Genomic DNA, 26,966 nt, shown 5'->3' with positions numbered 1-26,966 from the left:
TCACTAACAAAACTGATAAGAATTAACTCAGGCATTTTTTTGTCAACTTGTTTCAGTTCATTTTCTGCTTCTTCTAGAATCAGTCACATTTCTGACCTCAGAAATTAGACTTTCATGTAAGATAGGAAATAATGATACCAGCTGGTAGTCTGGTTTTACAGTTGATCTCAAAAGGCTACAAACCACATGGATGACCTTTTTGCATGTCTTTCCATTTCTCTGAGGTTTAATTGACAGCTAGATTCTACTGATTTCCAAAATTTCAGTAGCAGTGGTAACATTAAAACCTGGGGAATGAATGGCTTATGAATAATGCAATTAATGATCACAAAGTAAAATAAAAACAATCATAATCTTGCTAGCTGACTTTTCATACTAGAAAATGTACTGGGGAGGCAACAGTCCAGCTAAAAACTACACTTCCCAGCCTTCCCTCTATATACGGATAGCCAGTAAGATGTAAACTGAAGTCACTGGGTAAGACTTCAGAAAGCTTTTAAAGAGGGCTAACTCAGCTGGAGGGCTTTCCCTTTGTCCTTGCTTCATCTCTTTTCCTACTTCCTAAAATATGAATGAAATGGCTGTAGCTGCAGCAGTCATTTTGCAACTATGAAGCAAACTTGAGGATGGAAATCATGTGCTAAGAATGATGGAACAGAAAAAAGGAAGGAATCTTAGTTCCTGATGATGATGTGGCACTGCCTGCCATGGACTGCCCACTTCTGACTTCTTTTACATTAGGAAAAATAAACTTCTTTCTTGTAAAACACTGATTTGGGGGTTGTCCGTTAAATGCAGCCAAACCTAACCCTATCTGAAATAACTTTCATTTTTAAGTGCTTATTGCATGCCAAGAAAACTTTGCAAAGTACTTTACATTTAATCTTACAACAACTCTATGAGTTACTATTATTATCCCCATTTTATTCGTCAAAAATTCAAGGCATAGAGAAGTAACTAGTAAGAGGTAAAGTCTGAATTAAAATCCAGGTTGCCTGCACCAAAGCCCGTGATCTTGAGAAGTGCTTACGCAAGTCAGCTGTTAGTGAACTGACAGAGATCTTAAATACTCGGTGGTCTAATCATCCTCATTTTATAGATAAGCAAACCGAATTCCTGAAGTAAATTTTACTGAAGTAAAACAACCAGCTGGAATCATACAGTCTGCAAATAATCAAATTGGAGCTGATTCTAGGTCTGCTGGCTCTAAGACCAGTGCTCTTTCTCTTATACTAGATGGCCTCTCTGGAAATACTGGCTGAATGAAAATCGTCTTATTTAAACAATTTGAATTTCTCATTAAAATATCTCTACTGCCTCACTGGATTCATTCATCAATCTATGTCAGCCTGGCTACTGCCTATCACTCTCTTAAAATAGTTCTCACAAAAGAAATCCATAAACCTTCCAACTGATAAGCACAAATTCCTCTTTTCATTCTCCTTTCTGATTCTTCCATGGCATCTGACATTTGTTGACTACCTTCTATTTCCGTGAAACTTTCTCCTTCCTTAACCCTCCTCCCCTGTGCATTTTCCATGTTGCCAGACCTTCTCTTTCTAGGACACATATCTAATTATGTGTTTCACTTTCTTCTTCAAAAACTTTTGTTGGCTTGCCATTCCTACCTATGGGTTAAAATTCGAAATTGTTAATGTTTCAAAAAATTTTTAAAATGTGAATGGATAACACATGCAAATGTACATAATTCAAAAAGTAGAAAAGAGTACATAATGAAAAGGAAGTCCATCTTGCACTATCCCCTAACCTCTCAGTCTCCTTCTCCACAGGCACTCACTGTCACCAGGCTCTTGGATATCCTTTCAGGGATATTCTATAGGACAGTATATACTTCTAGTTTGACCTTGTATAGAGGGGTGACCCATGAGACCTAAGGTCTTGTCTCACCACTTCTCCAACACATTCCACAAGGTAGCCCAGACGTTTTTATTAAGAAGCATATTCATCCTGGGAGTCATTCTGGAGAGGAGCCATGCAAATGTGTACAGTGGTACCATATGTACTACTATACACTCAATAAATATATCTGGCTTCCTTTCTTTAGGGCAAGAGGGCTGGGGTTGGAATCCTCAGCTAGGATTGAAAGGAAACCAGAGCACATAATGCTTAGAGCACATTCCTCGTGTGCATTATAAGAATCCTTGCATGTTTACAACTATGCTCTGCATTAAGTTCTAGAATATTTATTAGTATATTAGAATTACCAAAGCACAGAGAATACCTGAGAGCTTCCTTGTTTATGAGAGAGAGAGAATCTACCTAATGGTCAAATGAGCTTCCTCAAAAGATAATAACGTCACTGCCCAAAAGATGAATGACTGCTGGGCAGAAATGTAGTAGAATTTAAAGAACATCGGGGAGCCTGGATGGTAGGACTTTGCAACCCACCCCATTCTAAAATTCTATGACTCCACCAAACTGGGTCTTTCACATGCTTATTTTATGTATAGTTCAGGGTAGAATTACCTCTTTTGAGCTAATTTTTCTTTCCAGTGCTTTGTTGTTTCTTTGTGCCTGTGTAAAAGGAAAGGAAAAAAATATGATGAAAAAGGGCAATGTTCTCAGCTTACAGATAATAAAAGAAAACCCACCCTTGTATGATAAATTGTTAACAGCATGGAAGATGAAAGGCTAATTCCTTGATGTAGTCACCCACTGTATGACACCCGCACCTCTCCATTTCCTCATCATTTCCTTAATACTGATTGGAACACATTATTGGATCAGCTTACCTCCATTTCTTTTCAGAGAAATCTGTCTCAAAGGTTTCTGGTGGACATTCTGTAGTATTAGCCAAAGACTGCTTGAATAAATCGGTTAGGTGGGCTGCAACTTTAAAAACAGATGCATTTAACTTTTATCCTCACTTCTTGACAGCCCAACACACAATCAGCCCAGTTACTCATTTGAGATGTTTTCTAAGAGCCTATATTGAGTCTATCAAGTGATTACTAGAATTTCCATGACCAAGCTATAATATAACAGGAAACCAGGTATCTCTATGAAATACCCTCTTAGAGAACACACATCTTATAGTCAAAATGTAAAATGTAAGTGACACCTCATTTGTCCCACATCACTGGGGGCGTCAGTGTTCTACCTAACTGAATTTCTTCACATCTGAAGCACCAAAGCTCAAAAAAATTAAACACTTTATTGAAATTGTTTTTCTAAAAAAATATCTAAAGATCTAAATCTAAGAATATGAATATAATACAACAGTTATTTGATAATTCGGGCAGTGGTTCTCAGAGGTTATTCCAGAGAACGTGGTCTTGGCGGGATGTTTAACAGGAGATTAAAAAAGAAAGAAGGTTCCATGTTCCATGGTTCTATGAGTTTGGGAAACACTGATTTTTACAAGGTTAAATATGTTTCATTACTGTAGAGCTTTTCTGGACCCTTAATTAGTTCATGTACCTTGTGGCTGTCTAAGAAAATAAGGCAATATGCAGCATTATGCAAACTTACGTTAGCATAGAACTCACTTTTTTTTTCTGGAGCTGTCTCATAGACTAGTGTTTTAGGAAGTAATTTGGGGAGCAGTGACTTAGAGTCACCACTATTAATGTGTCAGGGGCAGCTGTAAACATGCAAGACTCTGTTTGATTCCTGCATCTGTTTGTCTGTTTGAAAAATATGTTTGATTTGTCCTTCACTATTAGGCAGCCTGTGCATTTACCTTACAGTGATTGTTCCCTCACACCAGAGGTTAAAAATTCAAATGCTACAATGTAGGGTCACCAGATAAAGTATAGGGCATCTAGTTAAATTTGAATTTCAGATAAACAACAAAAAATCTTTAGTATAAGTATGCTCCATGTTATTTTGGGACATACTTATAACAAAAAAAATGTGTTGTTTGTCTGAAATTCAAATTTAACTTGGCCTTCTGTATTTTTATTTGCTAAATCTGGCAACCCTAACATAAGAGGCCACCCAGGAAAAAGAGTGACAACAGAGTGTCAGGACAGGAGACACTGGTGGCTGTGATGGATTCTTTTGTTCATGGCAGTTCGAAAGGGGCAGCTGCTAATCATCTTCAGCTACATGCCACTGTGTGGTAATGGGACATTTCAAGATAAGGAAAATTCAGATACAGAAACAACAAAAGCAACTGTGCAAGACAACACTGTGGGGGACACACAAACACATATGTGGGCTGAATGGAGCCCGTGGCTGCCAGTTTCTGACTTCTGTCATATGACCAAAATAGAAAAGAAAACCCCAAACCACAAAAATTCTCCACTGCTTGTGTTCTGTGAACTATGAAACCATATAACCAAGTTTGTTGGGGTTGTATATATCCCCAAATAAATAAGCTTTCCAAGAGCAGACTGCTTGGGCCACGTATACTGCAAAACAGTGCAAGGTTTTGGTGGCACCTGTGTAGTTGCTCCAAAGTTCTGTGTGTGTGTGTGTGTGTGTGTGTGTGTGTGTGTATCGGGAGTAGAGTGTTGGTTGGTTGACTGTTTCCTTCCTGTATGTTTGCTATGTTCTAAATGCAAGCTGAAGCTCACTTAAAAGCCAAATGTCAACTTTTTTCATTCAAAATGTGATAGTTAAAGATAAATTAGAGGCAATCATGGTTTGGAGGATCTCACAATTTAGGCAGGAAAAAAATATATAAATAAATCATTACAATACAACATGGCCAATATGACAACAGAAATATGTACACGGTACTTTGCTATCAGATGAGAGAATAACCGAGAAGTGTATTTAAGATTGTTCCTTTGCAATCTGTAACTATTTTGCAGAAAAATATTAAATGTAATTACCTTCAGTAACAAGACTTTTTGTAGTTTCCTCCATTTTAGGGAAAGACTGAAATGAGGACAGAATTCCTTAATGATGATGATTATATTACATACAAAATTTACTTTGTTTAGAAGGATTCCTTATGTGATCAAATTGATCTTTTATGGAACCTACTATAAAATGAATTAGTTTTTTAATGCCAATACAAAAAGTGACTTGATTTTTTTTAGTCATTTCTTTCACTTAGCAAATTTCTAAAAATGGAAATCATTTTAAGTGTAGAAATTGATTTTTCTTCCTTCTTCCTATTTCATTCATTAATTCATAAGACATTTCAATGAATGTCAGTTTCTCTGAAGACAATAAAAACTTTTATTTAAGAGCCTTCAGAATTAGTTATGATTTAAGGAAGAGCCTAAAAAGCTTTTGGAAAATTCGATATATATAAGGGATCAGAGTTCCACAGAAATAAGAAATTATAAGGAGGGAGAAAATGCTTCATAGAAGTGGCAGAAACAGCTATTATTTACAATATTTTGTCTCGAAGCATTTAATATTGAAACAATAGTAAAACCACTAGAGTAAAAACATTTCTTTCTCACCATAACTAGCTTGAGGAGATCTGCAGCATTGGCTCTCTCCTCCTCAGTTCTGGAATCTTTAACTGTCATTTCCTGTAGCTCATCTTCTTTCTTTAGAATATGGTTTATATAATCCTAAATCAGTAGAATAAAAGAAATCAATAAAATGTAGAGAGAGACACAGAATAGTCAACATCAGCTTGAAATATTACAAAAAGGTTAAGAATATGTAAGTTCACAAGGCTCAACAACCAGTGACTGGTCAAGCAATCTGGAAAGGCTTTTCCTTAATACATTAATAAACAAAGACCTGAAAAGTCCAAAAGCAAAGCTTTAAGAGCCACAGGACATTATAATTGTCTGAGGACCTCAGAGAGGCCCAACTTCTCATTCAGTGCTCCAGTGTCCTCATCAATAAAATGGACAGAGTTGGCTTAGATGATTTCTAGAGTCCTTTCCAGGTATAGCCTTTATGATGAGATCTATGAATGTAAGTTACTCAGTTCATGCCTTTGCTTCCAAGAGAAATATACTTTACCTTTTGCATAAATATTTGATCTGTTTTCACAAATAACGGTCCCCTGCTGTATGCCAGGTATTGGGTATATAACCAAAAACAAAACACATATGATACCTGTTCTGAGAGAGCTGACATACTTGACAGTGAGAAGTTATAGATATGCTTATACAGTTAACTATATACGTACAAATTCTTAGACTATTTCCAAAAACCAACAATCCTTTTCTTCCTCGGACAAGTATCAGGTTAATATGCAGTTCTACCTTTTTTCCAGAGGTTACTAGATCAGTTTTCCATATAGTGAGAGAGGAGGAGGATGATATTGCAATCACATATAAAAGTTACTTATCTTCTCAATGTCTTTGGGGCCTCAATACTTCCTATACCTTATGGGAACCATTAAGCATTTTCTGCCTTTCAACCTCCTACCCTCTAGAAGATTGACATTTACGTGTTTCATTAGATAAATATTGGCAGAATTACATAATTTCAGGTTCCTCAGGAAACCAAGAAGAATGATTGCTCTGTTCCTGATTCTTTTGGGTCAGGTTCCATTACCTTCAGGGAAATCTGCAGTTTCAATTTCACCTCATTCTTTATGACCTCGTGCTGGATGAACTGGCGTATCTGTAGCACACTGGGGCTCTTCCGTATAGGGGCTGGGGCGCTCACTAACTGTTTGGACCCAACGTCGAGGCCCTTCCAAATCTGAGTGCCAAATGGAGGTCCTGGAGTTTTTTTCTATTAACGAAATAAAGCAAAACAACCACCAAACAAATGAGAATATTTTACCATTAGAATTTTTTTTTCCACCGAGTACTTATTATGTAGACACTGCATGCTAGGAACCACTCGTTAGGGAATACCGCAGTGAAAAAATGGATCCCTGTTCTCAAAAAGGTTTGCAGATATAAGGGAAATTGGGAACAGAACTGGGCAAGTTTTCCTCTTTAAATATGTTACCAAGAATAAGGATATTTAAAAATCCTGTTGCCTGATGTCCCACTGGATAGCATTTAGGGGAATGCTAAGCCATGCTGTTGCCATGGTGATGCAGCAGCAGCATCGTTTATGCCAAATGCATGCAACTATTCCTTAAAATCCACAGGGAGCCTAAGACACTTGGAATTAACAATCTTTAACTTTTTGGTTCCATGTTCATTTTGACCTGGAGAGATCCTTTGAGAGAGAAATCATCCCATAGATCTGGGAGGTCTTTGAGCTCTTTCTAGATTAAGCATGCCACTAGAATCTTCCCAGGATCTCTTGGGCAGAAACATGTGCCTTGAGCAGACTCACATCTCTATGTTCTCCTTGTAATTGATTTTCAGGAGTGGTGTGCTTTGATGTGTTTCATTTTAAATTGCTCTTCAATTTCATTCCTTTTTATAGCTGAGTAATATTCCATTGTATACATGTGCCACATCTCTTTATCCATTCATCTGTTGATGGACATGTAGGTTGCTTCCATGTCCTGGCTATTGAAAATAGTGCTTCAATGAACATTGTGGTACATGTATCTTCTTGAATTATGGTTTTCTGAGGGTATATGCCCAGTAGTGGGATTGCTGGGTCATATGGTAGTTCTTTTTTTAGTTTTTTAAGGAACCTCCATACTGCTCTCCATAGTGGCTGTATCAATTTACATTCCCACCAACAGGGCAGGAGGGTTGGGTTCCCTTTTCTCCACTCACTCTCCAGCATTTATGAAAAAAATAAAATAAAATAAAATAAATTGTTCTTCAGTGACAAATGCCTGGTCAGTGATAGCTACTCAGAGGCTTGCCTGGGTGGCCACTCCACTGGGCATAGAAGGTCATAGCTATAGGAGCTGTGGAGGAAGAGAATGAACTTCCTTCATTAATCGCAGGTGTGGTATATTATTTCTCACAGTGCAGTATTTTCAACTTGGAGATAGTTTTAGTAAACCATTTGGTGTGGTCTTTTCATTTTTCAGGTAAGGAGTTAGACATGCAGTGCGACTTTTCCCAAATCCCACATTAATAATTGATAGAGCCAAGACTAGAATTCAGATCATCTTCATTCACCATGTTGATTATAGGCACCAAACTGAAATATAGGGTCCTGTGTGCAAGCACAGGTCACTACCCACACCCTGCCAGGAGCCTGTGCAGCATGCCAGGGCCAAATTCCCCAGGAAAACACACGGCATGCCTCAGGCTGTTGCAATGTCATGCCAGCCTCTGCTGCCACAAGCACTCCCAGCATCTCAATTGTGACTACTGTACCCCTCGCTCTCCCCGGCCTGAGTGAGCAAGAGAGCCCTAATTAGCTGCTGCTTTAACTGCCTACTCTCTGGCCAGGGCACAGATGCCTGAGGGCAGCCTACATGCAGAGGTGGGACCAAAACCAAAGCTGAACCCCAGGAGCTGTGCGAACAAAGAAGAGAAAGGGAAAGTTCTCTGTGCAGCCTCAAGAGCAGCAGACTAAATCCCTGCAATCGACTTGGTAAACCCTGCAACTGTGGAATACCTGAATAGACAATGAGTGCTCCCAAAATTGAGGCAGTGGACTTTGGGGGAAACTGTGGACTTGGGTTTGCTTTTTGCGTTTGATTTGTTTTTGGTTTTACGTTTATCTTAGTTTAGTTTTTAGTGTTTGTTTTCATTTGTGGGTTTGTTTATTGGTTTAGTTGATCTCTTACTTTTTTGTTTCTCTTTCTGTGAGTGTGGGTGTGTGTTTCTTTGTGTGATTTTGTCTGCTTAGTTTTGCTTTTACCATTTGTCTTGGGGTTCTGTCTGTTCGTATTGATTTTTCTTTTTGCAAGTGTGTGTGTGTTTCTTTGTGTGATTTTGTCTGTTTAGTTTTGCTGTTACCATTTCTTTTGGCATTCTGTTTGTTCTTGTTTTTTTTTTTTTCTCTTACTTTTCTTCCATGTCATGCGGCTGTCAGGGTCTTGGTGCTCCAGCTGGGTGTCGGGCCTGAGCCTCTGAGGTGAGAGAGCCGAGTCCAGGATGTGGGACCACCAGAGACCTCCCGGCCCCATGTAATATTAATTGGTGAGAGCTCTCCCAAAGATATCCATCTCAACACCAAGACCCAGCTGCACCCAACAGCCAGCAAGCTCCAGTGCTGGATGCCGCATGCCAAACAACTAGCAAGACAGGAACACAACCCCATCCATTAGCAGAGAGGCTGCTTAAAGTCATACTAAGTTCACAGACACTCCAAAACACACCACTGGATGCAGCGCTGCCCACCAGAGGGACAAGCTCCAGCCCCAACCACCAGAACACAGGCAATGGTCCCCTGCACCAGGAAGCCTACACAACCCACTGAACCAACCTCACCCACTGGGGGAAGACACCAGAAATAAAGGAACTAGGAACCTGCAGCCTGAGAAAAGGAGACCCCAAACACAGTAAGTTAAACAAAATGAGAAGACAGAGAAGTATGCAGCAGAAAAGGAGCAAGGTAAAAACCCACAAGACCAAACAAATGAAGAGGAAATAGGCAGTCTACCTGAAAAAGAATTCAGAATAATGATAGTAAAAATGATCCAAAATCTCAGAAATACAATGGAGAAAATACAAGAAATGTTTAACAATGACTTAGGAGAACTAAAGAGCAAACAAACAATGATGAACAACACAATAAATGAAATTAAAAATACACTAGAAGGAATCAATAGCAGAATAAGTGAGGCAGAAGAACGGATAAGTGACCTGGAAGATAAAATAGTGGAAATAACTGCCACCTAGCAGAATAAAGAAAAAAGAAAGAAAGGAATTGAGGACAGTCTCAGAGACCTCTGGGACAACATTAAATGCACCAACATTCGAATTATAGGGGTCCCAGAAGAAGAGAAAAAGAAAAGGACTGAGAAAATATTTGAAGAGATTATGGTTGAAAACTTCCCTAATATGGGAAAGGAAACAGTCAGTCAAGTGCAGGAAGCACAGAGACTCCCATACTGGATAAATCCAAGGATAAACATGCCAAGACACATATAATCAAACTATCAAAAATTAAATATAAAGAAAAAATATTAAAAGCATCAAGGGAAAAGCAACATATAACATACAAGGGAATCCCCATAAGGTTAACAGCTGATCTTTCAGCAAAAACTCTGCAAGCCAGAAGGGAGTGGCAGGACATATTAAAGTGATGAAAGGGAAAAACCTACAACCAAGATTACTCTCCCCAGCAAGGGTGTCATTCAGATTCGACGGAGAAATTAAAACCTTTACAGACAAGCAAAAGCTAAGAGAATTCAGCATCACCAAACCAGCTTTACAACAAATGCTAAAGGAACTTCTCTAGGCAGGAAACACAAGAGAAGGAAAAGACCTAAAAAACAAACCCCAAACAATTAAGAAAATGGTAACAGGAACATACATATCCATAATTACCTTAAATGCAAATGGATTAAATGCTCCAACCAAAAGACATAGACTGGCTGAATGGATACAAAAACAAGACCCATATATATGCTGCTTACAAGAGACCCCTTCAGACCTGAGGAAACATACAGACTGAAAGGGAGGGGATGGAAAAAGATATTCCATGCAAATGGAAATCAAAAGAAAGCTGGAGTAGCAATTCTCATATCAGACAAAATAGACTTTAAAATAAAGACTGTTACAAGAGACAAAGGACACTACCTAATGATCAAGGGATCAATCCAAGAAGATATGACAATTGTAAAAATTTATGCACCCAACATAGGAGCACCTCAATACATAAGGCAAATGCTAACAGCCATAAAAAGGGAAATCGACAGTGACACAATCATAGTAGGGGACTTTAACACCCCACTTTCACCAATGGACAGATCATTCAAAATGAAAATAAGTAAGGAAACACAAGCTCTAAATGACACATTAGACCAGATGGACTTAATTGATATTTATAGGACATTCCATCCAAAACCAACAGAATACACTTTCTTCTCAAGTGCACATGGACTATTCTCCAGGATAGATCATATCTTGGGTCACAAATCAAGCCTCAGAAAATTTAAGAAAACTGAAATCTTATCAAGTATCTTTTCTGACCACAATGCTGTGAGACAAGATATCAATTACAGGAAAAAAAAACTGTAAAAGTACAAACACATGGAGGCTAAACAATACGCTACTAAACAACCAAGAGATCACTGAAAAAATCAAAGAGGATATCAAAAAATGCCTAGAAACAAATGACAATGAAAACACGATGACCGAAAACCTATGGGATGCAGCAAAAGCAGTTCTAAGAGGGAAGTTTACAGCAATACAATCCTACCTCAAGAAACAAGAAAAATCTCAAATAAACAACCTAACCTTACACTTAAATCAATTAGAGAAAGAAGAACAGAAAACCCCAAAGTTAGCAGAAGGAAAGAAATCATAAAGATCAGATCAGAAATAAATGAAAAAGAAATGAAGGAAACAATAGCAAAGATCAATAAAACTAAAAGCTGGTTCTTTGAGAAGATAAACAAAATTAATAAACCATTAGCCAGACTCATCAAGCAAAACAGGGAGAAGACTCAAATCAACAGAATTAGAAATGTAAAAGAAGTAACAACTGACACTGCAGAAATACAAAGTATCATGAGAGACTACTACAAGCAACTATATGCCAATAAAATGGACAATCTTTAAGAAATGGACAAATGCTGAGAGAAAAGTACAATCTTCCAAGACTGATCCAGGAAGAAATAGAAAATATGAACAGACCAATCACAAGTAATGAAATTGAAACTGTGATTAGAGATCTTCCAACAAACAAAAGCCCAAGACCAGATGGCTTCACAGGTGAATTTTATCAAACATTTAGAGAAGAGCTAACACCTATCCTTCTCAAACTCTTCCAAAATATAGCAGAGGGAGGAACACTCCCAAACTCATTCTACAAGGCCACCATCACCCTGATACCAAAACCAGACAAAGATGTCACAAAAAAAGAAAACTACAGGCCAATATCACTGATGAACATAGATGCAAAAATCCTCAACAAAATACTAGGCAACAGAATCCAGCAGCACATTAAAAGGATCATACACGATGATCAAGTGGGGTTTATCCCAGGAATGCAAGGATTCCTCAATATATGCAAATCAATCAATGTGATACAGCAAGCATATTAACAAATTGAGGGATAAAAACCACCTGATAGTCTCAATAGATGCAGAAAAGGCTTTTGACAAAATTCAACACTCATTTATGATAAAAACCCTCCAGAAAGTAGGCATAGTGGGAACTTACCTAAACATAATAAAGGCCATATATGACAAACCCACAGCCAACATCATTCTCAATGGTGAAAAACTGAAACCATTTCCTCTAATATCAGTAACAAGACATTGGTGTCCAGTTTTATCACTATTATTCAACATAGTTTTGGAAGTTTTAGCCACAGCAATCAGAGAAGAAAAAGAAATAAAAGGAATCCAAATCAGAAAAGAATTAAATTTTCACTATTTGCAGATGACATGATACTATACATAGAGAATTCTAAAGATGCTAACAGAAAACTACTAGAGCTAATCAATGAATTTGGTAAAGTAGCAGGATACAAATTAATGCACAGAAATCTCTTGCATTCCTATACACTAGCAACAAAAAATCTGAAAGAGAAATTATGGAAACACTCCCATTTACCATTGTAACAAAATGGATAAAATACCTAGGAATAAACCTACCTAAGGAGACAAAAGACCTTAGGTATGCAGAAAACCTTAGGTATGCAGAAAACCATAAGACACTGAAGAAAGAAATCAAAGATGATACAAACAGATGGGGAGATATACTATGTTCTTGGATTGGAAGAATCAACATTGTGAAAATGACTATACTACCCAAAGCAATCTACAGATTCAATGCAATCCCTATCAAACTACCAATGGCATTTTTCACAGAACTAGAGCAAAAAATTTTACAATTTGTATGGAAACACAAAAGACCCCGAATAGCCAAAGCAATCTTGAGAAAGAAAAACAGAGCTGGAGAAATCAGGCTTCCTGATTTCAGACTATACTACAAACTACAGTAACCAAGATAGTACAGTACTGGCACAAAAACAGAAATATAGATCAATGAAACAGGATAGAAAGCCTAGAGATAAACCCATGCACATATGGTCAACTAATCTATGAAAAAGGAGGCAAGAATATACTACGGAGACAAGACAGTCTCTTCAATAAGTGGTGCTGGGAAAACTGGACAGTTACATGTAAAAGAATGAAATTAGAAAACTCCTTAACACCATACACAAAAATAAACTCAAAATGGATTAAAAACCTAAATGTAAGGCCAGACTCTATAAAACACTTAGAGGAAAACATAGGCAGAACGCTTTATGACATAAATCACAGCAAGATCCTTTTTGACCCACCTCCTAGAGTAATGGAAATAAAAACAAAAATAAACAAATGGGGCCTAATGAAAGTTAAAAACTTTTGCACAGCAAAGGAAACCTTAAAAAAGATGAAAAGACAACCCTCAGAATGGGAGGAAATATTTGCAAATGAAGCAACTGACAAAGGATTAATCTCCAAAATGTGCAAGCAGCTCATGCAGCTCAATATCAAATAAACTAACAACCCTGTCCAAAAGTGGGCGGAAGACCTAAATAGACATTTCTCCAAAGAAGATATACAGATTGCCAACAAACATATGAAAGGATGCTCAACATCACTAATCATTAGAGAAATGCAAATCAAAACCACAATGAGGTATCTCCTCACACCAGTCAGAATGGCCATTATCAAAATATCTACAAACAATAAATGCTGGAGAGGGTGTGGAGAAAAGGGAACCCTCTTGCACTGTTGGTGGGAATGTAAATTGATACAGCTACTATGGAGAACAGCATGTAGGTTCCTTTAAAAACTAAAAATAGAACTCCCATACGACCCAGCAATCCCACTACTGGGCATACACGCTGAGAAAACCATAATTTGAAGCGTCATGTACCACAATGTTCATTGCAGCTCTATTTACAATAGCCAGGACTTGGAAGCAACCTAAGTGTCCATCGACAGATGAATGGATAAAGAAGATGTGGCATATATATACAATGGAATATTACTCAGCTATAAAAAGAAACGAAATTGAGTTATTTGTAGTGAGATGGATGGACCTAGAGTCTGTCATACAGAGTGAAGTAAGTCAGAAAGAGAAAAACAAATACCGTATGCTAACACATATATATGGAATCTAAAAAAAGAAAAATGGTTCTGATGAACCTGGGGGCAGGACAGGAATAAAGACGCAGACGTAGAGAATGGACTTGAAGACACGGGTCGGGGTTGGGGGAGGGGAAGCTGGGACGAAGTGAGAGAGTAGCGTTGACATATATACACTACCAAATGTAAAATAGATAGCTAGTGGGAAGCAGTTGCATACCATAGGGAGATCAGCTTGGTGCTTTGTGACCATCTAGAGGGGTGGGATAGGGAGGGTGGGAGGGAGGCTTAAGAGGGAGGGGATATGGGGATGTATGTATACGTATAGCTGATTCACTTTGTTATACAGCAGAAACTAACACAACATTGTAAAGCAATTATACTCCAATAAATTTGTAAAAAAAATGAAATGGCAAATCTGGCAAGATGCAGGACTTTATGATTCTTGCTGAAGATATTTTCTTTCACTCTTTAAAAACCTTAGGTGGGCCTTTCTCTAAGCTGCCGCAATTACAATGCTTACTTTTTAACATTGCAGTTGCAAGTCCCTGTATTTAATATTTCACATTATTCTTACATACTCAGTTTGTGCATTAATAAATTAAGACTAAAGGGAAAGTGAAAGACCTAAGATTGTGTGTTAAAACTAACAAATAAATATTGGGAGAGGGAAGGTTTCTGTATTGCAAAATATCAGTAATGGGTTACTCAAACTGAATATTTTCATATTATAGGAAGACGTGCAAGCCTGCAATGTAGGCTCAAAGAAATAAAACTGAGATAAACCAGTCAGGTATATTTCTCTAAAATCTACAAATATAAAAAGTCCTTGAGCCCATTAACAATTTACAAAAGAAGGAAAATTTGTGAATATACAGGAGAAGAGCTGAACTCTGGTCCATAGATAGATGGATATGCAAATATAGTTACTTTATAGCAGAAAAATTTATACCTCAACCGAGGGAAATGTCTCCCACGTCCTTGACTGGAGATTAGGAGGAACAATTGTATCTAATTCTTTCTTCATTAGCCATGGTGAAGCTTCATGGAAAGGGCGAAGGACACTGATGCTCAGGGCACCTGGTTCACAAAGAGTTATCAGAGGATCATTTCTCTTTCAGAAATATTCTGAGAAATTCAATAGGTATTTACCAAATCGAACACTTTTGAGAAGCCAGACACAATGACCATGCTTAAGGACCTTACAGTCTAACAAGAAAGGAGAGTCTCAGTCATGGTAACACCTAAAAAAGCTGGATTTAGATCGCCTGAAAGTATTAATGGACACTTCACTGTCCTTCGGAAACCACATCCAAGTCCTGTCAGTTCTACCACTAAACATATCTTGAGTTCATCTATCTCTTCCCCCTCCAGTGACCCTACCTTAGACTATGCCCCTCAGAGCCATCCTGTTTTGGACTACAACGACAACTAACTTTTCTGCCCACATCTACTCTGAATGAACCTCCCTCTGCAGTCAGGGAGACTGATTATGCTAGCCCATGATGTAAAATCTTCTTTGACTTCCCATTGCTTATGGGATAAAACAGAGGCCTTAACGTTTTCTCACCCCTGACTCAACTTGCGCTATTTTCCCTTCTGTACTTTGGCTACTTTAGCCTTTTTTCCCCTACTCTCCAAAGCTTTAAGCTTCCTGCTTTGTATTCTCTCTTCCAAGAAAGCTCCTCCTCCTATTTTAATTAATGCCTACTTATCCAGTAGCTCTTGGCTCCAGTGCTTTCAGGGAAGCCTTCTAGACTATGTCAGGCTCCTCTGTTAGATGTTCTCACAGAATCACATTCCTTTACTTCATAGATCTTATCCCAATTTATAATGATACAGTTATTTGTGTGACTATACATTTAATGCCTATCTCTCTCATTAAAGTCTAAGCTCTGTGAAAGCAGGGTCCATTGCTGTCTTATCTCACCATTGTATTCCTAACACCCAGCCAGTGTTTGGCACATGGTGGTTTTTCACGTAGATGCTAGTTAAACAACTAACAAAGCAATTTGAGATGAATTCCTATTCTCTTACAGTTCCACACACAGACTGCACACCAGTCAGAGCTCCCCACTCCCCATATTCACACAGAAAGAGCAAATTTATAACATCACACAATGTACATTGATACATTCAAAGATACAATTGTACATAGATGCAGGCATATTCATAAATGAGCACAAAATACATCCCACCAACCAGAGAAAAGATAAAAAGGAAACACACACATAAACCTAGATAGAGCAAATTGCTTTGGTACACAGATAACATGAAAGTTTTTTTTTTTCCTGTGTTTAAATACACGTTACATATACAGTGGCTCTTACTTAGTGCAATATATGTCTCTAACCTTTAATCACACACTAATTTCTTTCAAATTGATGAAAACATGTAAATGCCCAATGAATATAATATGTAACTTATCCTATATTTCAGGCTGATTTTCTAACTGACACGTGAAATGTACTTTCTCCTCTTGTTGTACTAAATTCACCAAGGCAACACATTCAAAATGATAAAAAATGAACTTATGAAAGATAACTCACTTTTGTTTTTCCCTACCAAGATGAAACAAACACATAAATAAGAACCTAGGTACATAACTAAACATACCTAACAGATATAAATGCAGATACAAATCTGCTTATAGGTAGGAGGGGGACCATACACAATTTATACAGGTTGATGCTTAGATAAAGCGCAGTACAAACATAAATCACTGTATAAATAGGTTGACATGGCCAGGTGAAAAGTAGAGTTGAAAAGCGAGCAAAGGGAAAAAAGTAGAGACGACACCGGGGTAGATTGGATAAGGAGGATGAGAGCTGGTAAAGGGACACAGCGAGTTCCAGTCTGGACTCTCTACCTGGCTGTTCCTGTACTGGCTCTTGAAGAACGACAGTAGTTGATTCTCCGTATGCCAAGGAGAGGTATTCTTCTATGTCACTGTCCCGAAGAAGTTCCACTCCTGATCCATCAGCATAGATAACAAAAAACCTATTTGAAGAAATAAAAATCTAATCCCTTGACATATTCAGCTAAAATGTTCCTTGAACTTGGAATTGAAAATAAGTCATGATGTTATTTTTATCATATTACCTGGGGACATGTTCACCATAGATTTGCAGATGATTCTTACGAAGGTGAGTGGATGATAACGTGTCATAGCCTTCAGCTTTTGCATTTAAATCATCTTCCAAATTGTTTTCAGGTAGGATAGTTGATGCACTACCATCAGCCATGACCTAAGGGACATAGTATATAAGCAACTAAAAGAAAAGAAAAATGCCATAAACTTACATTTCTTTTGATCCCATTTGAGAAAGCAGGTGATCTTTTGGATACTCAGAAAATCAGGGATATTTCTTTGTAAGGAATTGTGCACTAAGTATAGATTGCATTAATAAAAGTGAAAGCCTAGTAGCACATCTCCACTTACAAACCACACCTAGACTGTGAAAACAAATAGGAAGACAAACCTGAATACATTCAGAGGAAGGTGACTAGGATGGCAGGGGACTCACTTATCTTCTGAGGATAAGTTCAGGGAACTGGGAATTTAAATATGGAGGGAAGGCTATTTATGTGACGGTTGTCTTGAAATATTAAGAGTGACAGTATGGATTCTAAGCACAGAATTAGGACTCATGGATATATAGGGAGATAGATTGAGTCTCACTATAGGAACTGTTCTAGCCATTACTACTGTCTAGATATGGTGTGGTCAGGCTGAAAGGCCACTGAAGGGAATGCCCAAGAAGAGCATCAATGTCTAGAATAATGTTTGGCTTGCATGTTTCAACTTAAAGGGTTTGGGCTTTAGGTTTCAATTTCAATTTATTGCACATTGAAATCTCTTAGCAGCCTGAACTCATGCTGTGAAGTCTCACTGACTTAGCACAGAAAAACTAAGTTGGATCAGGGCTTGTCTGCATCCCAAACAAAGTTGGGGACTCTGTGGTACGGTTCCAAATCTAAAAAGTAACTTCACCACCCGCCAGACAACACATGAAATTCCACCGCTGGGTGAGGAGTGGAAAAAAAAGTGCCTAGAGAAGGGGCTGGCAAACATCTTTTTGTCAAGGGCTAGATAGTAAATATTTTAGGGTTTGTTGGCTGTAGAGTTTCTGTTGCAACTACTCAACTCTGCCATTATATGCAAAAGCAGCCAGAGATAATATGTAAACAAATGAGCATGGCTATGTTGCAGTAAAACTTTATAGTGGCACTGAAATTTGAATTTCTTATAATTTTTATGTGTCATGAAATATTCTTCTCCTTTTGATTTCCTCCAACCATTTAAAAATGTAAAGTGCAGTCACTCTGCATTTTTACCTCATGGGCCCATATAAACAAGTGGCCATGGTTTGCCAATGCCTGGCTTAGAGATAAGAGGAAGGACAGAGAAACAGAAGATGGAGCTCTACCACTGAATAGCTCAGCACCTCTCCAGGCTTCCCAACACCCCATCCTCAGCCCTACTGGAACCCTCACACTAACTGATAGTTCTCACTTTGGATTCTCTGCCTAGTTAAGCAGACTTGCCTGCTGCCCCATGTATTTTCTCTCACTTGAACCCAGATACAGAGCATTTATATCACTCCTCTTTGTTGGCATTATTTTTAGACGGTTAGTAACTTTTTTCCCTTTTGTTCTAATTATTTATTTGGCTTTAGCATTTCAACCATCCTCATTGTTGGACTTGCTATCTCCTAATGAAGTACACTTGAGAATTGAAGATACTGACATTCATTGCTGCTGTCCAAAATATTGGCAGTCAGTGGATAACTAATCCCAAGGCAGCTAAGATAAAATGCTATAGGGGAGCTCTCTTGTGTGAAATATCTCAAAAGCAAAGCCATAGCCTCTCTCTCCATAATAATGATGCACTTTACCTGAAAGGTGTTTCCTTCGGGATCCATGACCTCACAGATAACCTCTGATGTGTGCTTCATGATGTACGTGCTAGCTCTCAGCTGCTCACGTTTTTGAAACGGATGGTATATATCACTGCTTGATTCATGGCAATATATAGCTGAACAGTCCCTATCAATATGAAGACAGCCTGTGTTTGGAGGTAACACCTGGAAGGGTAACAGGAAGAGAGATATTATTAAAAATTTCTTGTTTGATTTGAGGGATTTATAAAATCATTTAAGGAGAAAAATTATCCATAGAACCCAGGCACAAACTGTGTTTCCAGGAAGAAAACAAGAGAAGACTTAAGTTTTGGGAAGGACCACTTAATAAGGAGTCAAACTGATTAGGATATAATTGCTCCTGTGTCTCATATTTTATCTACTCACTTTAATATTTCTTCCAAGTAATTGCTTTGTGCCTTATTTCAGATGTTTAATATAAAATATTAAAAACATATTTTAACTTAAGTAAACACACTTGGCACTATTCAAAACAATTGGAATCCTTTTATGTTCTTCGGCAAGAAGCATCTCCAAGAGGGTAAAAGCTATGGGACAAATGCTTTTAGAAGCTTTTATTTATCGCTATTCCTATGGTGGCTGACATAGTCCTTAAGTAATAGCTTTTGTATAATGACTTCTGGTTCAGATAGACTCTTTTTTTGAGATATAATTCACATGTCATAAATTCACTATTTTAAAGTGTATATTCAGTGGATTTTGTATATTCAAAAACTTGTGCAAACATTATCACTAATTCCAGAACATTTTCATCACCCCCCAAAGAAACCCTGATGCCATTAGCAGTCACTCTGCATCACTCCTGCCCCTGACAACCATTGATCTGCTGTCTCTATGGATTTGACTATTTCAGACATTTCATAAAAATGGAAGCATGTGATATGTGGCCTCTTCTGTCTGGCTTTTTACTTAGCATAATGTTTTCAAGATTCATCTATGTTGTAGCGTGTATCAATACTTCATTCTGTTTATTTTCACCTGAGTTTAGATGTGTGAGATTTGGAAGTTTTTCTGCTAACATATCCATACCTCCATAGATTCTACTGTCACTGAGCTCAAGCTTTTTCAATTTAGGTAGTTTGGGGAGATTTGAAACTGAAATCAAGCCTACATTTATTAAACTGAGGAACTCTAAGTTCACAAATTCAGCCATTAAGCCCTCAATTTTCCCATCATTTGATTTGCAATTGTCCAGGACAAGTTCTCAAACAGCTGCCGGGGTTCAGTTCCTCAGCTCCAGATGGATCTTCCTCTTCATGTCCGTGTTTCTCTCTTTGCCCCTCTTCAAATTTAACTTTCCACGGTGGGGGCAGAGGGGGAGAGGTATCCCAGCCTGTGCAGCGAGGGCCGTCGGAAGGGGTTGGCTTGTGGCAGACCTATCAAAACTACAATGAGGTATCACTTCACACAGGTCAGAATGGCCATCGCCAAAAGTCTACAAACAATAAATGCTGGAGATGGTGTGGAGAAAAGGGGACCCTCCTACACTGTTGGTGGGAATGTAAATTTGTACAACCACTAAGGAGAACAGTATGGAGGTTCCTTAAAAAGCTAAAAACAGAACTACCATATGATCCAGCAATCCCATTCCTGGGCATATATCTGGAGAAAACTATACTTCAAAAAGATACATGCACACCAATATTCACTGCAGCACTATTTACAATAGCCAAGACATGGAAACAACCTAAATGTCTACCAACAGAGGAATGGATAAAGAAGATGTGGTACATATATACAATGGAATATTACTCAGCCATAAAAAAGAATGAAATAATGCCATTTGCAGCAACATGCATGGACTTGCAGATTGTTATACTAAGTAAAGTAAGTCAGATAGAGAAAGACAAATATCATTTATATGTGGAATCTAAAAAAAAGATACAAATGAACTTACTAACAAAACAGAAACAGACTCACAGACTTTGAAAACAAACTTATGGTTATCAAAGGGGAAAGGTTGGAGGAGAGATAAATTAGGAGTTTGGGATTAATATATACACACTAATATATATAAAACAGATAATAAACAAGGACCTACTGTATAGCACAGGGAACACTACTCAATATTCTGTAATAACCTATATGGGAAAAGAATCTGAGAAAGAAAGAATATATGTATATGTATTCACCTTGCTGTACACCTGAAACTAACACAATATTTTAAATCAACTATACTCCAATAGAAAATAAAAATTAAAATATAAAATAAAAATTGAATTAAAATCAATAAAATCTAAAAAAACTTCATTCTGTTTTATGGATGAATAATATTCCATTGTATGGATATATCAAATTTTGTTTATTCATGAGTTGATGGACATTTGAGTTGTTTTCACAGTCTTGTTATTATTAAAAATGCTGCAATCAACATCTGTGTATAAGTTTTATGTGGATATATGTTTAATTTCCCTTGGATATCTACCCAGGAGTAGAACTGCTGGGTCATATGAGAACTCTATTTTTAATTTTTGGTGGAACTGCCAAACTGTTTTCCAAAGTGACTGCACCATTATACATTCTCATTAGCAATTAATGAGGGTTTTACACTTCTTCACATCCTCACTAACGCTTATTACTGTCTGTCTCTTCTATATTTTGGAAGAGTTTGTGAAAGATTGTTCAGTGTTAATTCTTCCACAGATGTTTGGTATAATTTACCAATAAAGCCATCTGGGCCTGGGCTTTGCTGTCTGCCAAGTTTTAAAATTATTAATTCAATCTCTTTACTTGTTTTAGTTCTAGTCTGATATTTTATTTTTTCTCAAGTTAGGTTAGGTAGTTTGTGCCTTTCCAGAAATCTATTCATTTTATCTAGGTTATCTAATTTGTTGATGTATAATTGTTCACAGTATTTCTTTATAATCTTTTTTATTTCTGTAAGGTTAGTAGTAATGTCTTCTCTTTCATTTCTAATTTTAGTAATTTGAGTCTTCTCTCTCCCCACCCCTTCTTTCTCTTTCTGTTTGTCTGTCTATCTCTTCCTGTAAGTCCAGCTAAAGATTTATCAGAGAACCAACTTCTGGTTTTGCTGATTTTTCTCTACTGTTTTCTATTTTTTCATTTATCTCTACTCTAATCTTTACTATTTACTTCCATATGCTTGCTTTGGGTTTAGTTTGCCTTCTTTTTCCTAGTTTCTTATGGTGGAAAGTTAGGTTATTGATTCAAGATCTTCATTTTTAATATGGGCATTTTGACATTTAAAGCTACATATATATATATACACAGAGAGAGAGATTTAAAGATATATATATGTATATATATATAGACATTTAAAGCTATATATATATAGCTTTTGCTGCTTCAATTAAGTTTTGGTATGTTTATTTTTAGTCATTTTTAGTCATCTCAAAGTATTTTTAAATTTCCTTGTGATTTATTCTTTGTGTTATTTTTCACATATTTGTGCATTTCCCAAACTTCCTTTTGTTATTGATTCCATTGTGTGTTATTTCATTCCGTTGTGGTAGGAGAACATATTTTGTATGATTTCAATCCTTTTTAATCTATTGAGATTTGTTTTGTGGTGTAACACATGGTCTTTTCTGGAGAATGTTCCATTTACACTTGAGCGTAATGTATTCTATTACTGAGTGGAGTGTTCTATACTTGTCTAGGAGGTCTGCATGGTTTATTCGGCTGATTAAGTCTTTTATTCTCTTGATCTTATCTATTCTTTTATCCATTACTGAAAGTGAGGTACTAATGTCTCCAAATATTATTGTTGAATTGTCTATTTCTCCTTTTAAATATGCCAATTTTTACTATTTAACTGGGCATTTTAATTTGTATAGTGCACAACTCTGGAAATATGCATGTGTTTTGGGCTCTGTTGTTAGTGTATAATATGTTTGTAGTTGCCGTCTTCTTGATGGAGTAATCTGTTTATTATTATAACATACCCTCTTTGTTTCTGGTAATATTTTGTTGTAAAGTCTATTTTGTCTGATATTTGTATAGCCACTCAAGTTCCCTTTCAATTACTTACTGCAGGTATATCTTTTTTACTTTCAACCTATTTGTGTCTTTGACCATAAAGTGTATCTCTTGTTGACAGCATACAGTTGCATCATGCGTTGTAATCCATTCTTCCAATATCTGCATTTTGATTGGGTTGTTTAATCCATTTATATTTAATGTAATTACTGATTAGGTCAGACGTGAATCTTCCAAATTTCTATTTGTTTTCTTTTTCTTTTTTTTTTAACATCTTGATTGGGGTATGATGGCTTTACATTGTTGTGTTAGTTGCTGCTGTATAACAAAGTGAATCAGCTATACGTATACATATGTCCCCATATCCTCTCCCTCTTGCGTCTCCCTCCCACCCTCTCTATCCCACCCCTCTAGGTGGCCACAAAACACTGAGCTGATCTCCCTGTGCTATGTGGCTGCTTCCCACTAGCTATTTTACATTTGGTAGTGTATATATATCAATACCACTCTATCACTTCGTCCCAGCTTACCCTTCCCACACCCCGAATCCTCAAGTCCATTCTCTACGTCTGTGTCTTTATTCCTGTCCTGCCCCTAGGTTCATCAGAACCATTCTTTTTTTTTAGATTCCATGTATATGTGTTAGCATATGGTATTTGTTTTCTCTTTCTGACTTACTTCACTCTGTATGACAGACTCTAGGTCCATCCATCTCGCTACAAATAACTCAATCTCATTTCTTTTTATGACTCAATAATAGTCCATTGTATATATATGCCACATCTTCTTTATCTATTCATCTGTCGATGGACACTTAGGTTGCTTCCAAGTCCTGGCTATTGTAAATAGAGCTGCAATGAACATTGTGGTACATGACTCTTTTTGAATTATGGTTTTCTCAGGGTATATGCCCTGTAGTGGGATTGCTGGGTTGTATGGGAGTTCTATTTTTAGTTTTTAAAGGAACCTACATGCTGTTCTCCATAGTAGCTGTATCAATTTACATTCCCACCAACAGTGCAAGAGGGTTCCCTTTTCTCCACACCCTCTCCAGCATTTATTCTATGTAGATATTTTGATAATGGCCATTCTGACCGGTGTGAGGTGATACCTCATTGTGGTTTTGATTTGCATTTCTCTAATGATTAGTGATGTTGAGCATCCTTTCATATGTTTGTTGGCAATCTGTATATCTTCTTTGGAGAAATGTCTATTTAGGTCTTCCGCCCACTTTTGGACAAAGTTGTTAGTTTATTTGATATTGAGCTGCTTGCACATTTTGGAGATTAATCCTTTGTCAGTTGCTTCATTTGCAAATATTTTCTCCCATTCTGAGGGTTGTCTTTTCATCTTGTTTATGGTTTCCTTTGCTGTGCAAAAACTTTTAAGCTTCATTAGGTCCCATTTGTTTATTTTTTATTTTATTTCCATTACACAAGGAGGTGGGTCAAAAAGAATCTTGCTGTGATTTATGTCATAGAGTGTTCTGCCTATGTTTTCCTCTAAGAGTTTTATAGTGTCTGGACTTACATTTAGGTTTTTAATCCATTTTGAGTTTATTTTTGTGTATGGTGTTAGGGAGTGTTCCAATTTCATTCTTTTACATGTAGCTGTCCAGTTTTCCCAGCACCACTTATTGAAGAAGCTGTCTTTTCTCCATTGTATATTCATGCCTCTTTTATCAAAGATAAGGTGACCATATGTGAATGGGTTTATCTCTGGGCTTTCTATCCTGCCCATTGATCTATATTTCTGTTTTTGTGCCAGTACCATACTGTCTTGACTACTGTAGCTTTGTAGTATAGTCTAAAGTCAGGGAGCTTGATTCCTCCAGCTCCGTTTTTCTTTCTCAAGATTGCTTTGGCTATTCGAGGTCTTTTGTGTTTCCATACAGACTGTGAAAATTTTTGTTCTAGTTCTGTGAAAAATGCCATTGGTAGTTTGATGGGATTGCACTGAATCTGTAGATTGCTTGGGGGTAGTATAGTCATTTTAACAAGGTTGATTCTTCCAATCCAAGAACATGGTATATCTCTCCATCTGTTTGTATCATCTTTAATTTCTTTCATCAGTGTCTTATAGTTTTCTGCATACAGGTGTTTTGTCTCCTTAAGTAGGTTTATTCCCAGGTATTTTATTCTTTTTGTTGCAATGGTAAATGAGAGTATTTCCTTAATTTCTCTTTCAGATTTTTCATCATTAGTGTATAGGAATGCAAGAGATTTCTGTGCATTAATTTTGTATCCTGCTACTTTACCAACTTCATTGATTAGCTCTAGTAGCTTTCTGGTAGCATCTTTAGGATGCTCTATGTATAGTATCATGTCATCTCCAAACAGTGACAATTTTACTTCTTCATTTCCAATTTGAATTCTTCTTATTTCTTTTTCCTCTGTGATTGCTGTGGCTAAAACTTCCAGAACTATGTTGAATAATAGTGGTGAGAGTGGGAAACCTTGTCTTGTTCCTGATTTTAATGGAAATCGTTTCAATTTTTCAACATTGAGAACAATGTTGGCTGTGAGTTTGTCATGTATGGCCTTTATTATGTTGAGGTAAGTCCCCTCAATGCCTACTTTCTGGAGAGTTTTTATCATAAATGGATGTTGAATTTTGTTGAAAGCTTTTTCTGCATCTATTGAGATGGTCATATGGGTTTTCTCCTTCAATTTGTTAATATGGTTTATCACATTGATTGATTTCCATATATTGAAGAATCCTTGCATTCCTGGAATAAACCCCACTTGATCATGGTGTGTGATCCTTTTAATGTGCTGTTGGATTCTGTTTGCTAGTATTTTGTTGAGGATTTTTGCATCTATGTTCATCAGTGATATTGGCTGTAGTTTTCTTTAATTGTGACATCTCTGTCTGGCTTTGGTATCAGGGTGATGGTGGCCTCATAGAATGAGTTTGGGAGTGTTCCTCCCTCTGCTACATTTTGGAAGTGTTTGAGAAGGATAGGTGTTAGCTCTTCTCAAAACGTTTGATAGCATTCGCCTGTGAAGCCATCTGGTCCTGGGCTTTTGTTTGTTGGAATATTTTCTTTTTTTTTAAACATCTTTATTGGAGTATAATTGCTTTACAATGGTGTGTTAGTTTCTGCTTTATAACAAAGTGAATCAGTTATACATATATATATGTCCCCATATCTCTTCCCTCTTGTGTCTCCCTCCCTCCCATCCTCCCTATCCCACCCCTCTAGGTGGTCACAAAGCACTGAGCTGATCTCCCTGTGCTATGCGGCTGCTTCCCACTAGCTATCTATTTTACGTTTGGTAGTGTATATATGTCCATGCCACTCTCTCACTTTGTCCCACTTACCCTTCCCCCTCCCTGTATCCTCAAGTCCATTCTCTAGTAGGTCTGTGTCTTTATTCCCGTCGGGCCCCTAGGTTCTTCATGACCATTATTTTTATTTTTATTTTTTTTCGATTCCATATATATGTGTTAGCATACTGTATTTCTTTTTCTCTTTCTGACTTACTTCACTCTGTATGACAGACTCTAGCTCCATCCACCTCACTACAAATAACTCAATTTCGTTTCTTTTTATGGTGGGTAATATTCCATTGTATATATGTGCCACAAATCACAGTTTCAATTTCAGCACTTGTGATTGTTCTGTATATATTTTCTATTTCTTCCTGGTTCAGTCTCGGAAGGCTGTGCTTTTCTAAAAATTTGTCCATTTCTTCCAGGTTGTCCATTTTATTGGCATATAGTTGCTTGTAGTAATCTCTCATGATCCTTTGTATTTCTGCAGTGTCAGTTGTTACTTCTCCTTTTTCATTTCTAATTCTGTTGATTTGAGTCTTCTCCCTTTTTTTCTTGACGAGTCTGACTAATGGTTTATCAATTTGTTTATCTACTCAAAGAACCAGCTTTTAGTTTTATTGATCTTTGCTATCTTTTCCTTCATTTCTTTTTCATTTATTTCTGATCTGATCTTTATGATTTCTGTTCTTCTGCTAACTGGGGTTTTTCTGTTCTTCTTTCTCTAATTGCTTTAGGTGTAAGATTATGTTGTTCATTTGAGATTTTTCGTGTTTCTTGCAGTAGGATTG

The 26,966-nt window shown here is 37.2% G+C and overlaps 1 protein-coding gene across 1 annotated transcript in view; it reads right to left on the bottom strand.

The window, feature by feature from the left end:
• Window positions 1-26,966, bottom strand: part of SPAG17 (sperm associated antigen 17) — a 225,414-nt gene that overhangs the window by 30,035 nt on the left and 168,413 nt on the right. The window contains exons 32-40 of the mRNA XM_061186106.1: window positions 18,916-19,104; window positions 17,120-17,265; window positions 16,887-17,017; window positions 14,970-15,097; window positions 6,442-6,624; window positions 5,385-5,498; window positions 4,803-4,848; window positions 2,754-2,853; window positions 2,488-2,535 (exon numbers count right to left, since the gene is read on the bottom strand). Of these exons, the coding sequence (XP_061042089.1) occupies window positions 2,488-2,535; window positions 2,754-2,853; window positions 4,803-4,848; window positions 5,385-5,498; window positions 6,442-6,624; window positions 14,970-15,097; window positions 16,887-17,017; window positions 17,120-17,265; window positions 18,916-19,104 (1,085 nt within the window). The remainder of the gene's footprint in view (window positions 1-2,487; window positions 2,536-2,753; window positions 2,854-4,802; window positions 4,849-5,384; window positions 5,499-6,441; window positions 6,625-14,969; window positions 15,098-16,886; window positions 17,018-17,119; window positions 17,266-18,915; window positions 19,105-26,966) is intronic.

The sequence above is a fragment of the Eubalaena glacialis genome, chromosome 3 (genome assembly GCF_028564815.1).
Source record: "Eubalaena glacialis isolate mEubGla1 chromosome 3, mEubGla1.1.hap2.+ XY, whole genome shotgun sequence".
Taxonomy (NCBI): Eukaryota; Metazoa; Chordata; class Mammalia; order Artiodactyla; family Balaenidae; genus Eubalaena; species Eubalaena glacialis.
This window is presented reverse-complemented; position numbering and strand designations above follow the sequence as displayed.